The following is a 15,979-nucleotide window of genomic DNA, read 5'->3' on the forward strand; positions in this document are numbered from 1 at the left end:
TGTTGATGAGTCGATTGAATATGGCTCTGGTAGCCCGGTATTTGGGTTGGAAGCAGATAGATTTGGATGGTTGGCATATTTGGCGAATGCACGTACATAGATCATCCATTGATAGTATATCAAGGTATAGAGTGCATAATTATTACTCATATCGTCATAAGGGTATCAGTACTAGTCCTACTTGCTCATCCTACAAACAGACAAAGCTCAGACAGCCGCAAGTTCCGCCCTGCTCTGTCCACCCTCAATACGGCCGAGAATCTCGGCTTTCCAGTCGATAAAGTCTTCGCGGCGGTCCTCACTGAGCCAATCGACGCGATCCTGCATCATGGTTCCCAGGCCTGGTAGGAGACCACCGTGAGTGGCATCATTGAGCCGAGATCCCTTCTTGGACCCGCGAGTCTCATCGTTCCGCTTAGGTAGCTTCACACCTCGGAAAGCCGCATCCTCTTCATCAAGATTGCGGAAAGAATTCCCATCCTCATCCTCGCCGTCCAACTCTCCCGCAAGTGGAATGTTCTCAAACCATTCCTGACCATTAGCCCAGCCTTGCTCCATGATCAATCCGATCCAATGATCGACATCATCGCGGTGGCGCCTGTCATTAGGGAGGCCAAGACTAGTCAGAGCCGTCTGGCGCATCTCGGTGAAAGTCTTCTTGTCCATTTTCTGGCCCTCGCTCGCTATTTCACCATCTGCTGATGCAGCTGGGTTTCGTCGACGAGCCAAAACAAGGAAGTATACTGAAACGACCATGGCGTATACAAGCTCCTTGAAATCGTCATCGTTGTTTGCATTCGTAATCGACACAATGGGCTCCAGGAAATCGAGGGTCTCTTCATCAATCCCCTCTTCGTTACTGGACATGCTGGATGTCAAATAGAGAATGGACGAGACACCGGCAAAAATATGAGGTGGAAGGGTTCTCGAGATCGGAGGCCGCGACCAGGTAGTCGTTCGTGGCGCTGGGGTCGAAAGTGTCTTGCATACTGTCCGGATCGCTGTCATCGCCCATGCTGGGGCATCCGGGATGACAGTAGAGGCGGAAATGCCATTGGGGCGGGCTATGGGCTTTCGTACGGACTTGGATGGCGTGCCAAGCTTGGCAACACTAACACTTCTCTTCAAAGGTGTCGATTTGGAGGGTGTGTTTTGTAAGCCCCGGGGTGTGGGAGCTGCCTTTGAAGGGGTTCGCCCTCCAACTGTAGCTTTGGTAGGGGTCGTCTGAGTGGAATTAGAACGGGATGGTGTGCCGGCGACAGATCCGCTTGCTGATCGCTTGATGCCGACGGTGCTAGAGGAAAGGGACCGATCTAGGAATGAATAGAGCTTCTTGTAGACGCGCGGAGGGCAGGGCGGGTGGCCGAGCAAAGGAGGAAGTTTCAACGCTCGTGTGAGCCTGCCAATTGAAAGGTGTCAGTGAAATGAGCCTGATTGGAATTAATTCTATTGGCAGCAAAGTCCGTCGAGCGCATACCTCCTGCAGGCGATCTCTGCGCAGGCATAAGGCCGGGCGATTTCTTCCTCGGGCTTCAGGCTACTAGAGAAGCTCCGGGATTGAGCAACAAGACTAGAAGCCAAGCTAACAAGGTCTTGTGGTAAGTCACTGGCATGTGTCGGGACCAAGTTTCCTAGAGCTTGCTCTACTGGGCGGTGGTTCATGGTTGGTGATTTGCTTCAGACCAGGGCGGCCGACGTTGTCGAAGAAGCGGCGGTGTTTGATAGGAATGCCAAATTTTGATATATGGTATCCAGGGGTTCTTGAATTAGTACTGGATCTTGCAGAAGAGTGAAGATAATGTGAATTCAGTCAGGAACGAGGACGTTGAAGCTGTAAACAATAATCGGCGGAGATCGAGCCCTGGCCGCATTTCCATGTGTATGACTAAGCGCTATAACGAGGTCGCGCTCATCGCCCGCATCAGCTTCTGCTTTCTTGGTGTCACCGCGCATAGTGAACAAGAAGGGAATCTCACATTCAAATGTCTGTCACGGTAAGCATCAAACACATCATAATCTTCTCTATCGCTTGTTACCAATCTAGAGTGCTAATAATTGGCTCTCCAGCTCCATACCACTCAGGGCGACCTCAAGGTCGAGCTCTTCTGTGAAGCAGTCCCCCAAACTACAGAAAACTTCCTCGCCCTTTGTGCTTGCGGCGCCTATAATGATACCCCATTTCACCGCCTCATTCCAGGTTTCATGATCCAAGGCGGTGACATCTCCCTTGGACCAGTCGCTAAGCCCTCAACTTCCACAAAACCGACCCTACCATTTGAGATCCCAAAAGGCGGCACATCAATCTACCATCCTTCTGCGATGAATCAAGAAATTCATCTTCCATCAATTCGTCACAATGCCCGCGGTATCCTCTCTATGGCATCCCGCCCTGTCAAGGATAGAACAGCACCTGGCTCTCAGAATGCGACTGGTGCAACTATAAACGGAAGTCAATTCTTCATTACTTTTGCGCCTGCGCCGCATCTCGACGGTGCTAGTACTGTCTTTGGAAAAGTGTTGAACCTAAGTCCACAGGATGAGGGTGGTGATGTTCTTTCGAAACTGGAGAAGGCCAATGCGAAGATCGACAAGAAGGGCAAGGTTTCTCAGCCGAAGGAAAGTGACGACTTTGACGCGCTTCGCATTGAACGTGTTACTATCCATGCCAACCCTTTTGCGAAGTGAATGCTCCAACATATGCATAGTCCAAATAAGTTTGATAATATGGCCTGATTTGACACCGATGGCATCGATCAGCGCGGCTGCGGATTGCCAGGCGCTACTTTTACTGTCTTTCAGGACATGAAACAGCCTGCTGGCATTAAGTGCGGGTCACTTGCGATATCCACAAGACATTGATTCTCGGTATCCACGGCCCTGTCAGCACCACATATGGAACGAGCTTGAGACCTACCCAATCCGATGTTTCAATCAATGGCCCAGAAAGGAAATTACCTAAAGTGTGGTTTGGTTCCATTAATGTGTTCACTATGACGGTCAGTCGGGTGTCAGTCTCCTGGTACTGTAGATCCTGGATACATTGCAAAGCAAAAGGGAGATAGCAACTCCACTTGACTGCGTTCGCATGAATATTGCGTGTACATATATGGTGATAAATTGATTCCCCAAACTACCAATAAGACCTCATTCCAGATTACAATGACTTTACTATACTTCTACAACCCTCGTAAAAGGCCAACAGATCGAATCGTATAATAGGCACAAGAACTTTTCTTTTCTCAACAACCCCATCACCACCGGATATCTAAGAGTGAAAACAAATGTACATATCACAGACGCCATAATATAAACCAAGAACCAGGAAGCGTCTCATATCATGAAAATGGACATAACAAATCGTAGCCGAGCAACTAGCATGTGAATCATTTGCCCATGGAAGCCTCAAGCAAGTTGTCCATGGCAGCGCTTGCTTTCTCTTGATCCTCGGGCTTATCCTCATCCTTCTTATCCTCGTTCTTCTTGGCGTCTTCTTCGTAGCCCTCGGTCTTCATGTCAGTGAGACCAAGATCGTCCTCTTCTTCAGCAGTCCGCTCATACTCCTCAATGGTGATCTGCGGGTCCACAGCAGGGGAGCACAAGTCTTGGACATAACTATTGGCCATGGGGTCCTCAAGGGTGATGCTGAACTTCTTCTCTCCGGCAATAGCTGCGTCCAGGTTGGCGAAGAACCTTTCCCACTTGCCCTTTTCTGTGTTCTCCATGCTATCACCACCGGAAACGCCCTCGGCATCAAAGATGTGGCCGTAAAGCTGGTCCTTAATTTCGGTCAAAAGGCCCTCAACACTGGTGAAACGTCCACCAAGAGTGCCAGGCTGAACCTCAATTTCGAGGTCCTCACTCTTCAAGGCACATGTGTTGGACTTGAGGATATCACGGGAGAGGTCGACCTCGTTCTCAATTCGCAAAGTAATCCGCTTGCCCTTTGCGGGGATTTCACCACCGGTACGCACATCAGAACTCTTGTAGCCACACTCCGGGCAACTAGTTCCAAAGACGTAGACCTCCTTGAAGTGGGGAATGTTAACGCGCTTAATGCGGGTGGATGCACCTTGGCTGGTGCATCCAGGGCACTCGGTGGGGAGATCATAGACCTCGCCATCGACAATATCCAAGTCTTCAGGGTTACCCATATCATTGGCACCCTTTGTCTCCTCCTGATCCTGCGAGGCATTGGGGTCCGAAGAAATTCCAAGCTCCTCGTTCTGTTCGTGGGTGCGAGGGTATTCCTGGCGACGGTATTTGGTGCCACGATCGGTGGTATTAGGCGCAATCCAAGAGTTACCAGTAAGATCATCCAAAGAGACAGTGAACGGGAAGCCCTTGCGCTCCAAGATATCCTTCAGCTTTTCGATGATGGGCTCGAGGGCGGCGTAGAGTTCTGGTGCCTGTTCTTTGCGCAGATCCTGCTCACCACTCAGCGATTCGTGAATGCGCTGAATGACACCTTCGATGTTGGTCAATTGACTTTCGCCCTTGGGCATCTCAATACCGAGCGATTCGACCTTAAAGATGGAGACATCACTGCGGATGACCTGGCGCTGTAGGTCATCTTCGTTCTCGACGTTGAGGGTGTATTTGCAGCCCTGTTCCTGAATCTGACCGGCACTTTCAGACATAAAGTCAGCATCGCATATATCCACGGATTTCGCTGAGATCCAAAACATACGACTTGACAGAGTTGTCTTTGAAATGACAGTGCTCACACTCAAATGACTCAAGGATGATATCTCGGAAGTAAGGCACACGCAATAGCAGAAGTCTTGTCATGCCCTGCAAGAAAAAGAATATTTAATACCCGATAAACGATTTCGAGACTAGGAAAAGCATCCAACGGAGAAACGCACATTATCATGGCAGTTCATACACAGACTCTCCACCTGCATAACACCAGTGTCGTCATTTCTGTCGACGACCTCATTGAGGTCCTGGAACTGCGACTCGGGCGCCGTGATTTCGTCGTTCAACATCGTGGAATAGGGCGGCGAACTCAAAGAAAGGGAGTTCACAAGTAATATGTGGAACGAAAAGGAATGCGATGCGATAATCAAAATACGGCAAGACAGAGAAAAAAAAAAAAAAAAAAAAAAACTCCGCTGCCCGTCCCGCCGCGGAATCTTCCTTAACGTTCTGCCATGGCGGGGCACTGATTAGTTATGCAGCGAGGGGCAACATGCAGCTGACTAATATTATACATTTATCCACTCTATACAAACATACATATTGATGAAGCCTCAGCATTGCGTTGCTAACTCTGAAGTCTAAACGAGTTAAAAAAAACAGCAGTCTGTCGAGATTACCGGTAACGTAAAGGCAGAGCTTTTGTTGAATTGTGCCAGTTTGATTCGCAATATTCACGACCACCATGCGTTCTGGCTTAGCCCACTTCATGCTGCCTCCGAATACTTTATATGGTCGCTTGCAGCGTTCAACAAAATCTTTGAATAGTAGTTTCAATTAGGGCATCGTCTTCTAAATTCTGGAAAACAACTCAATCGACCTGAAGACTAGTCAATATAGTTGACTAGGATTGCATAGATTACATAATCAATCAAACCTGCAGCGTGGTGCTGACCAAGCCATTTCGACGCCAAGACTGGAGCTTTCGGTCCTTCCATAGCACACCAAAGCTCATTCTGATATCGACTCTCGAGACCAACATTTGAATGATGACATATCTCCTGAGCTAATCTGCACTTTCACACAATGGGAGAGCCCATGGAAGTTCGGGACGCGTTCAAAGATGCCAATGACTTTCTAAGTCCAGTACTCAATAGAGGCATGGGAATTCCATTCGTCTTGTGATTCGATATACAGCTAACTGTTGCAAAGCGGAAATTGAGAAGACTCAAGGGAAATCACTACTGGAAACCTTAAGCCGGAATAGTGATTCCTCATCCAGCGGTGATGAGATAAGGACCACTGTTGTCGACAAGGCACTGCAAATACTGAGCCGGATACACACAGCCTTTATCACGCCTGATTTAGAGCAATCTCAGCATTTAGCCACGGAAGGTGAAGATGTGGCTCTTGAAGATGCAAAGCGTCGCCGAATGCTTCATGCGCTGTTGGACCTGATTTCTCTTGAAGGGATTTACCCGTCACTCTCATCTGGTGTTGGAATTCCTCTACAGCAGCGAGTGATTTCTGTCCTGCCAGCGGGTGTCATTGCAAAGCAGGCACATGTCTCCACAAGCAGCACACCTCACAATTTATCTCTTCTCCGCCACGTGATGGAGGTTCTTCTTACTATTCTTATGGACACGAGATCAAGCATCCAGCCCATCATCCGAGGTCGCATCCTAAGCGATATTATCAGTGGCACAGCTGACCTTGCCTTCAACCCAAACTGTAGCAGTCGTGGGGATGGATCAAATATTCAAGAACAGTTTGCCAGGTTAATCGATGAGTATGCCATCTCGCGACACGAGTCACTCAGATGCATATACTAACAAAAAATACAGAACCCCCAGTGCAGTCTTGCTACCCACTCTGTCTGCGTTTCTCCAGGCAGATACTGCGGCATGGTTTAAGTCAAAAGTTTCAAGTCAAATATCTCAGGTTCCGCTTCGTCCTGGGGGCGTGCTGCAAACAATCATGTTCATCGCCTCACAATTCGCCCCATCACTTGGACAAGAGGCTCAAAGCGGGCCGTCAAACGGCCCTCATTTTACGATTCAAGCCATAATGCAGATTTCGAAGCTCCTTTCATCCGTTCCACAAGGGGTTGATCCAGTGGTATACTTCACAACCATTGCTCCTCAACTTTTGACACTACTTGATGGGGACGACCCCGATCTTGAAAAGGCCGTCTCATACACGATTGGAAATGGGATCCTGGGAAAGCGGGCTTTTGGTGCCCCTGGAACCATTGGCCACTCAATCTTTATTGAACCGCTTTTCCGCGTGCTTACAGCTGAATTGAATGATTCATCAACTCAATGGATGACGCGAGTGGAGTCATCGGAGCCTGCGCAGAGCAGAATATCAAACGTCATTGTGGATGATACATTGGTCGATAAAGCGCTCGACAGACTGAGGAAGCTTGCTCTCCAACACCCAAATCCAGGGTTGGTAAAAAGGATTGTGTACCCGATTCTTCTTCCACTCTGGGGTTTAATCTGCTATTCCCAAGAGCATGAACTGAAAGCTTTCCATGATAAGATCATGGAACTGCTCCAAACTTACTTCAGCATATCAGTGGGGTTGCCGCCACTTAAGAAGCTTGTTGATAATCTACTGTGGGATGGTGGCTCAACTTGGACATACAGTCCCAGTTCTCAGGGCGGAATCAACTTGATCAAACGAAACAACCAGGCTTCCGCAGAGTCGAATATGATCAAATTGATTGATTCACTTCAAACCCGGACAGAACTGTTCGCTCGCTTGCTAAGTTCAGATCCGCGTAGCGAAGAGTTGACCGGTGACATATTTCTTTATGCGAGCCAGACATGGCTCGTACACTCTGATACAGAGGGGCACCAGAAAATTGGAGACTCAGAAAATATCTTTCAGAAGCTTGTCAGCGCCAAGGTTGCCGAGAAGCTATTGGATACATTCAAGGACACATTGTCTCGACGTCCTCTTCGTGTGTTGGAGCTTATCAAACAAGTCATTGAAGGAGAATTATATCAGTTGGGTTCCAATTCGAAGAATCAGAGAGGCCAAAGGGCCGAAAAACCATCGCTATCGTCACTTGCCAACATTGTATCCCCAGAAGGCACAAATGACGAAGTATCCGACGAGGACACTTCCGAGTCATTATCTACCGCATTTAGCTTGCTGTCCACCGTTCTAGCATCGGCGGAGTTCTCCATGTCTCCAGACATCAAGTCACTACTGGAGTCAATCAAAGAACGCCTGGACGAATTGATTCCTTTTCTTCGTAACAGCCTCTCCAAACCGGCAACAACTTCATCAATGCTCCTTGAAATCCAGCTCACCACCCCAGAACTTGCCGACACCAAAGCACCACCGCCACACATTGCTGATCTCGAAACGCACCGTCAAGCACTTTCAAACCTCAACTCAGACCTACCTCCAGTGCAAGCCGAAGGGTTCTCCTTACTCTCAAAACTGATCATGAAATCCTCACCTGTCCTCGACATCCCGTCGACCCTTACTCTCCTCCTTTCAATTATAACCGACATCTCCGAATCAACCGCAAACGAAGAGTTTATCTACCTTAACGCCATCAAACTAATCGGTACACTCGCGTCCCGACACCCACGTACCGTAGTAAAAACACTGGTAGACAGCTACGCAGACAAAAACGAGCAACGAACATTGGACCAACGCCTCAAACTTGGCGAATCCCTCCTCCGAACAGTTCAAGACCTGGGCACAGCCCTGACAGGAGAAACAGCCAAACTTCTTGGAGAAAGCATGGTCAGCGTGGCAGGACGCCGAGGCAACAAGCCTCAAGCTCAACAAGACCGCAAAAAGCAGGAGGAAAAAGAGCGCCGACAAAAAGAACGGGAAGAGAGAAAACAAAAAGAATATACTATGCCAGAAGGATGGAAAGTTTCAGTCGGACCTACCACTTTAAAAGAACTGGGCCCAGAGCCTGATGACGACGAATCCCCAGAAGAATTAGCCCACGCGGCAAATATTGTCGCGGCATGGGCAGCTGGTGCACCAAGCGACTCTGAACCAGAAGATCTCCGTATCCGCGCATCAGCAGTATCTATTCTCGCCTCGGCAATTCAAAGCAATATCCTGGGACTGGGACCTGTGGTCGTAGGATCAGCCGTGGACCTTGCGCTGGCTACACTGACACTGGAGCCGGCGCCCGAAAGTGCCATCTTGCGGCGTGCGAGCGTGGTGCTCATTCTTGATATCTTAAAAGCGCTTGATACAGCGCGCGAAAATCGGAAAGGCAGGGACGTTGGTTTCGGATTCTCGTTTATGGACGATGGGTATGCGCATGCGGAGACACAGAGTCGGGGTCCGTCTACCATTGGTAATATTCCGTCTATGTTACGTACCCTTGGATTCGTTGAGAGTCGAGAGGAAGATGTCATTGTGCGGGGACATTTGCGTGCCCTGATTGAGAGTCTTGAGGCGTGGCTGGAGAAGTCTTTGCTGTGGGGGATTGGTTCTGGGAGTATGCCGGAGATTAAGACGGAATTGGATGATCGGATTGCTGGGTTGGATGTTGATCCCATGGCTGGACGGGGTGAGTCTTCGAGGCCGAGGATTGAAGAGATTGAGTGATTCCTTGGGATTCTGATGAGATATGAACCGCTTTTCGTTTACTTTTGCTCATCTTGTGAGATTTAGTTTTGATATGACTAGCAAATGAGAATTAAGTGAATAGATGACTACAATACTCAGAGATTTTTAAGCATTCCAGAAACAATGGATTTTGAGATCCTGCCTAATGCTCATTCTCTCTCTCCCCCCCTCTTCTGCTTTTTTCCATTGATACATTGTATAAACTCTCCAGGAGGCCTAACCGCCATCGGTGAACCTTGAACCAACATCACCACAGAGACACGGCTCCACTCCTAGCCAGATTACTTGATCACTCATCTCCTATATTTATCGTTGATCAATCACCCCCTCTTCTTCAGTGATCACTCACTTCCGCCCCCGTCAGCAAGTCCTCTGACCACTCACGCCGGCACCCTCAGCCAAATCTCTGACCACCACCGCGCGGACCACCACGCGGACCACCACGCGCCTGACGACGACCTCGAGCGCCCCGACGGTGGCTCGGGTCGAAATTCGAACGGGAGTTAGGGCGGGGCCCTTGGGCCAGGCGAGTCGCCAATTCCTCGTCCGAAAGGGCGAACTTGTTCTCGATGCCCACGAGTTTACAGAACTCCGCTGTCTGCGGATTGGGGTATTCAGGCGGGGCATCGATAGTGGTGACCGGCACGGATGGGTCGAATACCGGAGCGATGCGGACAAAGTTGTATGGGACATCCAACTTCCCTTGCTCCACGACGTTCTTCTCAACCCATGCTTCTGCCTCCAGGATTGACGGGAGATATCCTGCTTCGCCCAGATTAGCGGGAACATTTGCTCTGAACTCCCCGAGTTGGAGATCCTGGGCAAAGGCACGTGTAATTGCCAGCCATTCTTTGTCGTACTGAAGGCGGAAGGGGCGCTCAAAGTTGGTGTTCGTTTGGTCAGAGATAGGTTTCACCTCGACTAGCTCGAGATAAGGACCATGGCCACCTGGCTTGTCAAGAGCCAGGAACTTGGTGACCCGGTTTTTGATGGCCTCTGGGTGGCTCATCTTCGGGGTCTCTGGCCGCCGAGGTGGCTGAGTGAGGCTGGCTGGTAGTTTACTGCGGATCGCCTCCGGGATCGAATCGACCGGGGCTGCGAGGCTTGTAGGCAGCTTGTTGCGGATGCTTTCTGGGATTGTATCCTTCATGATAGTCTTGCTTTCGCAGATACTGTCCAACGCTGCAGGCACGGCTCGCTTGGCAGGTGGCGAGCCAGTGGCCGAGGAGCCACTGTCTAAGGCGATCTCGTCGTCATTCTGAACCTGGAGTTCCTCAGCCGCGTCCTTTGCCCCAGAGGTCTGCCATGCTGCCAGATGAGATTGAACACTGTCTGCAGGATTGCCAACCACCGGGGCTGGACTGGGCTGCTTATTGGGGCTGGGCTTGACCTTGACAGGAGTGACGGGTGCAGCAACACCAGCGTAACGCCATTCGAGGGGCTCGTCACATGAAGGCTCGGTCTTCTGGATAGCAGTACCATCATGACCCATGGTAAGAGCGAAACGCGCGTGGAGGTGAGCCGAGAACCAGTAGGCTGGGCGAAGTCGATCTAGGACATCGCGAGCAGCTTTGCTGCCGAGGCGACCGTGAATAGAATCGTCACGCAGATGTTTTTTCTTCTGGAAAAGGGCCGCGGAGTCTCCCGACTTCTCGATAGCACGGGGCCAGTCATGAGACAAACCGATGTCAACCTGGGTACGTACTTGGAGCAGTTTGCGAATATCGATTTCGCGGGTATGATAAATACTCTGAACGTCCTCGTCGTTATAAGGCAAGCGCTCATAATGCGACTTGCCATAGTCGTAGCCCTTCCAAATTCCCGACATACCAGAAATACGGAGAGGACCGAGGCGGAGGACATTGGCAGCGCCGAGATAGTAAATATTGGGGGCAACCCAGCCGCCGTAGTAAAGCTCGAACAAGTAGTTGCCAGCCTCGTGGTTACCGCCACAGAAAATGGTCAAGACAGGCGCAACGCGCTGTCCCGAGTAGTACTCATGGAAGTCTCCCATTGACTTGTACTTTGGTGGAACTGAAATGCAAGTGGCATCATTACTGTTCCGTAGTGACTGGAGTTTCATCAGTATGTCTTCAAGAGAAAAAATAGGACGAAATCTTACCTGGAAGTCACCGCCAATTATGACACAGTCCACGGAATCCCAAGAGCGCTTGGCCATTTCAACTGAGAGATTATGATATATCTCATTCAGTGCGCCGTGGCCCTGTGTCATTGAGTCAGTCTTGGAAGCATGATAATTGCCAGCTCATATGGCATGACTGAATCGAGAAAGGGGGACTTACACAGCCAACAGAGGCGATACGGATGGGAGAAGACATGGTGAAGCGGGCTCAGAAGAAATGTCAAGGGGATTGAAGGGGAATAGGATGAAAAGGATGAGTGTAGATCGAAGACGCTCTGGAGTGCTGATGGCTTAGCAGCAGAGCAGAGGCAGCAGTGTTAAGTTCAAATCCAACTAAAGTGCATGGCGAAATATGAAACTGGAGACAATGGTATGGAAGGAGAGGAGAGAAGACGGGAAGCAAGAATATGGAGGAAACCTATAGATCGGCCTCGGGGAGTTGACAGTGACTGTACGTGAAAGTGAATTGGATTAGGCTTAATCGGGAAAGGGACGAACGCTCCTAATTCGTCGAATTTTTTTTTCATTCACTTCAACCTCCACCTTCGAGGGATTTGGTTTGCTTCCATTTCCAGTATCTATTCGGAGTAATTACTTGACTATGGCCCCTATGGAAGTTCCCCAGTTACACTTTCTAAGTGAAGCAGCTGAGTGGTTGGCCACACGTAGCCCATCCACGTCAGCGCATCTCTTAGGTGTTCATACCCGGATGCTTCATGAGGAGTTGAAACCACTCAATACCCACCAAAAAAAGCATCATTGTGCCTGTGGTAGCTTGAGAAAATCTCCAAAAACCACTCAAGTCACTCGAGTCCAAGAAAAGGGAAAGAAGAAAGCCAGTTTCATGGGGAGTGCCACGGTGTACAAGTGTTTGCGCTGTAGGCAACGAACAGTACTTTCACGTCAAAAGTCACTATCTAAACCCTCTAAACCTTCTGCTCGTCCTTCAGTTCCTGCAACTGCTACAACTTCTCCAATTCCATCAACATCAATCCCAGCAGAATCTTCAGCATCCGAATTATCAGCACTGTCTGATCCACCTAAAACAGCCGAGAACGTCAGCAGCAAAAAGCGAGCTAAAACCCGCAAGAAAGGTGGACTCCAAGCACTCCTGGCCGCTAAACAAAAAAGTCAACCGTCACTCGATCTATTCGACTTTCTACAGTGAACGAGGCTCTTGGCCTCTGGAGCTCGGAGCGGCCCCACTTAATTCCGGGTTAGCGCGGGGTGGAGGCAAGCTCCAACAATGTCGATACGACTCCCTTCTGTGATCGACAGATTGGCTTTTTGGCGGAAGCGTCTAAACAAGATGTCTACGTACTCCCTTGATGATGAAGATCACGATCCCCAGGCCGATGAGCTCCGGGAGACCGCCCTTGTCACCCTGGAGGCTCTGATCAGCTCTTGCAACCAGCAGATGCAACCTTACCTCACGAACACCACCCGAGCCGCCCTGCGATTCCTAAAATACGACCCCAATGTCGCCGAAATGGAGGACGATGAAGAGATGGGTGGCACGCAAGATGATGGCAGTGAGGACGACGCGACCGAGGAGCCAGACATGGATGATGACGAGTTTGGGGATTTTGAGGAGGAAGGTGGATACAGTGATGTAGATGACATGAGCTGGAAGGTCCGCCGATGCGCAGCCAAGCTTCTCTACAGCCTCATTTCAACTTTTGGTCGCAACAGTGGCCTGGAGGATGCCACTCTCTACCAGCAGGTTGCGCCAGCCTTGATCACCCGTATCAGCAAAGAGCGAGAGGAGAGCGTGAAATTGGAAGTAGTCTCTACTCTGACGGCACTGGTGCGCAAAACAAGTGAAGGCTCCATAGTCCTCACTTCTAGTGGCTACCTAGAAGCTGTGGGAGGGTCGAAGAACTCTCGCAAGAGAAGACGCCAGGACAGTGATGCGAGCATGGTGGACTTTGAGCCTGGAGTGGGGGCCTCCTCAGCCATTGACTCTCCGGTTGTTCCTTCATCGCCAAAGTCGGGACCCCAGGCGGACCTGGCCCGTTCCGTTCCTCTCATTGTTCAGAGCCTCGTGAAGTCGTGGAAGCAGGCCTCAATGCCCTTGCGACAGGCTGCCATCGTCCTCTTGAAAAGCCTTTCGTTGGTCCGGTATGGAGGATTGGCTGATCATCTCCAGCAGATTGAAGATTTGATCGCGGATGCATTGAAAACATCGTCGCTTGTAGGCAGCTCAGCTGCCCACTCAGGTGCGGCTGTCAGCGCTGGTACTCTACAGATCGAAACCCTTGGCCTGGTTTCTGCCATTGCGGAAACACACTTATCAGACTCCCTTCTCCCATTCCTTATCGCTTTAGTGCCGGGCGTTGTTGGAGCTGTCAATGAGCGTAACTACAAAGTTAGCAGTGAGGCGCTAGGTGCTGTGGAACAAATTGCGAAGGCTCTGACCCCGCCCCGTGTGTCGGAAAATAGCCCGGATGTTGCCATGCAACTGGAGAAGCTTTATGACGTTGTCCTCGCTCGGATCACTGACACCAGCGCCGACCTGGAGGTTCGCCAGCGAGCGATTCATGTATTCGGTGTCATACTAGCACGTACATCTGGTGAGCGCGGAACCGAGTATCTTTCTACCGACCGCCGATCAAAGGGCCTTGACATCTTAGTCGACCGTGTGAAAAATGAAACAACCCGGCTGGCCGCTGTTCGTGCCATTGATGATGTGATTGTTTTGGCTAGCTGCCAAGGCGACATCAGCAGCGACTGGGTCAACACCGTCACCATTGAACTGGGCTCGAATCTGCGAAAGGCAGATCGTGCATTGCGCAGCTCATGCCTTGAGGCCCTCCGAAGCAGTGCTATGAACAGTAACACTCGTTCTCATATCAGCCCCGACACTATGGCTAGCCTGGAGACAGCTTTGCTGCCGCTTTTGTCCGCACCCGACTTCCATCTTCTCACTCCTACTCTGATCATCATTGCCAAGCTTGTTCCTGGCAATTCAAAGACCCTTGCTAATGAGTCTCTCATTCAGTCGATTTGTTCAATTGTCAAGCAGCCACTAGTGGGCACCGTCTTGAAGGCTCTGCTTCTTCTAGTAAAAGTCATCGGCGACGAAGGAGTCGGCGCTCCATTGATGCAGAGCTTGCTTCAAAATGTCGGCATTACTGGCGACGCTTCTGTTGTTGGGAGAGCTGTCGGTACTCTACTTGTTCATGGCGGACCGAACCTGGGAGTCACAATGGATGACTTCTCTACTGAGTTGAGCACTGCTACAGATGACAGCCGCAAATGTCTCGCACTGGCCATTCTTGGCGAAATTGCTTTGCGAATGGGTGCCGAGTGTTCATTGACCCCGGATATCTTCATTGCTCACTTCGACTCTCCCTCTGACCACGTTCGCTTGGCTGCTGCTACAGCCCTTGGAAATGCGTCCGCCGGGAGTGTCAAGGCTTACCTCCCCATCATTTTGAACGGGCTGGTCAAATCCAACCCTCAGAGCTATTTGCTCCTGCATTCAGTTCGCGAATTGCTTCAGCATGCTGACGTGCGTCCTGAGCTGGCTCCGACTGCCCTCAAACTGTGGCAGTCGTTGCTGCAGGTCTCCCAGGAAGAAGACAACCGTGCCGTGGGTGCAGAGTGCATTGGCCGACTTGCTCTGATTGATCCTGTGGCCTACATCCCTCACTTCCAGGTAAGCCATGGATAGCCCCTTGGTCATATAACGAACGCTGACAAGTCTTCTGCAGGAGCACCTCAACAATTCGGACCCTGTTGTGCGTGGGGTAGTCATTTCAGCCTTCCGTTACACATTAGCTGATGCAAGCGACGCTTTTAACGTTGTTCTGCGACCACTGATAGTGCCTCTATTGACTAGCATGCTAGCAGACCAGGATCTTGGCAACCATCGACTTGCATTGACTACACTAAACTCTGCCATTCATAATAAGATGAATCTTCTCCTGCCACACCTGGGTGAATTGCTTCCTGCAGTTTTCGGTGACGCCCACGTCAAGCCGGAGCTAATCCGTGAGGTCCAAATGGGTCCTTTCAAGCACAAGGTGGACGACGGACTCGACTTGCGCAAGGTTCGTTTTACGTATTCTGCTTCTCAATAAATCAACTGACCATTCATTACAGAGCGCTTACGAAACCCTCTACGCTTCCCTGGATACGTCATTTGCCCGCTTCCACCTCTCCGAACTTTTTGATCGTGTTCTTGCCGGTGTTGAAGACGAGCAAGATATCCGCGCCGTCAGCAATCTGATGACCTCCAAACTCATCATCTCTGTCCCCGAGGAAACTGAGCGACGTCTGGATGCCCTGGCTGAGCGCTATACGGCCATCTTGTCGTTCAAGCCTAAGGACAACGCCGTCAAACAAGAGCTGGAGAAGGCCCAAGAGGCATCCCTTGGTATCCTCAAGATCACCAAGGAGCTTAGCAAGGCGTTTCCGGCTGCCGAAGCCTCGAATGATTTACACAAGTGGAAAGGATACATGGAATGGGTTCGGAAAAACTTTGCTTCTCAGTTCCAGAGTCTTGAATCGGACTTGTAAATCCCATAGAGCCTCCTGGTACAGTCACGTCTCTGAGAATAGTTGTATGGCAAAGAC

At 50.3% G+C, this 15,979-nt stretch overlaps 7 protein-coding genes across 7 annotated transcripts; 4 read left to right on the plus strand and 3 right to left on the minus strand.

Moving 5' to 3' along the window:
• Positions 1–207: 207 nt before the first annotated feature.
• On the minus strand, positions 208–1,662 carry N7484_004163 (uncharacterized protein; the record flags this gene model as incomplete). The annotated part of the gene is made up of 2 exons (XM_057114583.1): positions 208–1,399; positions 1,478–1,662. 2 exons carry the CDS (start codon positions 1,660–1,662, stop codon positions 208–210), a joined length of 1,377 nt encoding a protein of 458 aa, XP_056974723.1.
• Positions 1,663–1,982: 320 nt separating this feature from the next.
• Positions 1,983–2,685, plus strand: cyp5 (uncharacterized protein; the record flags this gene model as incomplete). Its single annotated transcript, XM_057114584.1, has 2 exons — positions 1,983–1,994; positions 2,068–2,685. The coding sequence occupies 2 exons, from the start codon at positions 1,983–1,985 to the stop codon at positions 2,683–2,685; spliced, it is 630 nt and encodes a 209-aa protein (XP_056974724.1).
• A 698-nt stretch (positions 2,686–3,383) lies between these two features.
• On the minus strand, positions 3,384–4,988 carry zpr1 (zinc finger-containing protein ZPR1; the record flags this gene model as incomplete). Its single annotated transcript, XM_057114585.1, has 3 exons — positions 3,384–4,626; positions 4,688–4,791; positions 4,866–4,988. The coding sequence occupies 3 exons, from the start codon at positions 4,986–4,988 to the stop codon at positions 3,384–3,386; spliced, it is 1,470 nt and encodes a 489-aa protein (XP_056974725.1).
• Positions 4,989–5,724: 736 nt separating this feature from the next.
• N7484_004166 (RTP1/Tango6 family protein) lies at positions 5,725–9,234 on the plus strand (the record flags this gene model as incomplete). Its single annotated transcript, XM_057114586.1, has 3 exons — positions 5,725–5,779; positions 5,851–6,427; positions 6,483–9,234. The coding sequence occupies 3 exons, from the start codon at positions 5,725–5,727 to the stop codon at positions 9,232–9,234; spliced, it is 3,384 nt and encodes a 1,127-aa protein (XP_056974726.1).
• A 415-nt stretch (positions 9,235–9,649) lies between these two features.
• On the minus strand, positions 9,650–11,594 carry N7484_004167 (RNA lariat debranching enzyme; the record flags this gene model as incomplete). Its single annotated transcript, XM_057114587.1, has 3 exons — positions 9,650–11,326; positions 11,378–11,479; positions 11,559–11,594. The coding sequence occupies 3 exons, from the start codon at positions 11,592–11,594 to the stop codon at positions 9,650–9,652; spliced, it is 1,815 nt and encodes a 604-aa protein (XP_056974727.1).
• A 405-nt stretch (positions 11,595–11,999) lies between these two features.
• N7484_004168 (ribonuclease P Rpr2/Rpp21/SNM1 subunit) lies at positions 12,000–12,669 on the plus strand (the record flags this gene model as incomplete). The annotated part of the gene is made up of 2 exons (XM_057114588.1): positions 12,000–12,535; positions 12,564–12,669. The coding sequence occupies 2 exons, from the start codon at positions 12,000–12,002 to the stop codon at positions 12,667–12,669; spliced, it is 642 nt and encodes a 213-aa protein (XP_056974728.1).
• Positions 12,670–12,707: 38 nt separating this feature from the next.
• canA (putative cullin binding protein CanA) lies at positions 12,708–15,922 on the plus strand (the record flags this gene model as incomplete). The annotated part of the gene is made up of 3 exons (XM_057114589.1): positions 12,708–15,059; positions 15,115–15,453; positions 15,506–15,922. The coding sequence occupies 3 exons, from the start codon at positions 12,708–12,710 to the stop codon at positions 15,920–15,922; spliced, it is 3,108 nt and encodes a 1,035-aa protein (XP_056974729.1).
• Positions 15,923–15,979: the final 57 nt, after the last annotated feature.

This window comes from Penicillium longicatenatum (assembly GCF_028827895.1).
Source record: "Penicillium longicatenatum strain IBT 33135 chromosome Unknown contig_2_segment0_segment0, whole genome shotgun sequence".
Lineage (NCBI taxonomy): Eukaryota > Fungi > Ascomycota > Eurotiomycetes > Eurotiales > Aspergillaceae > Penicillium > Penicillium longicatenatum.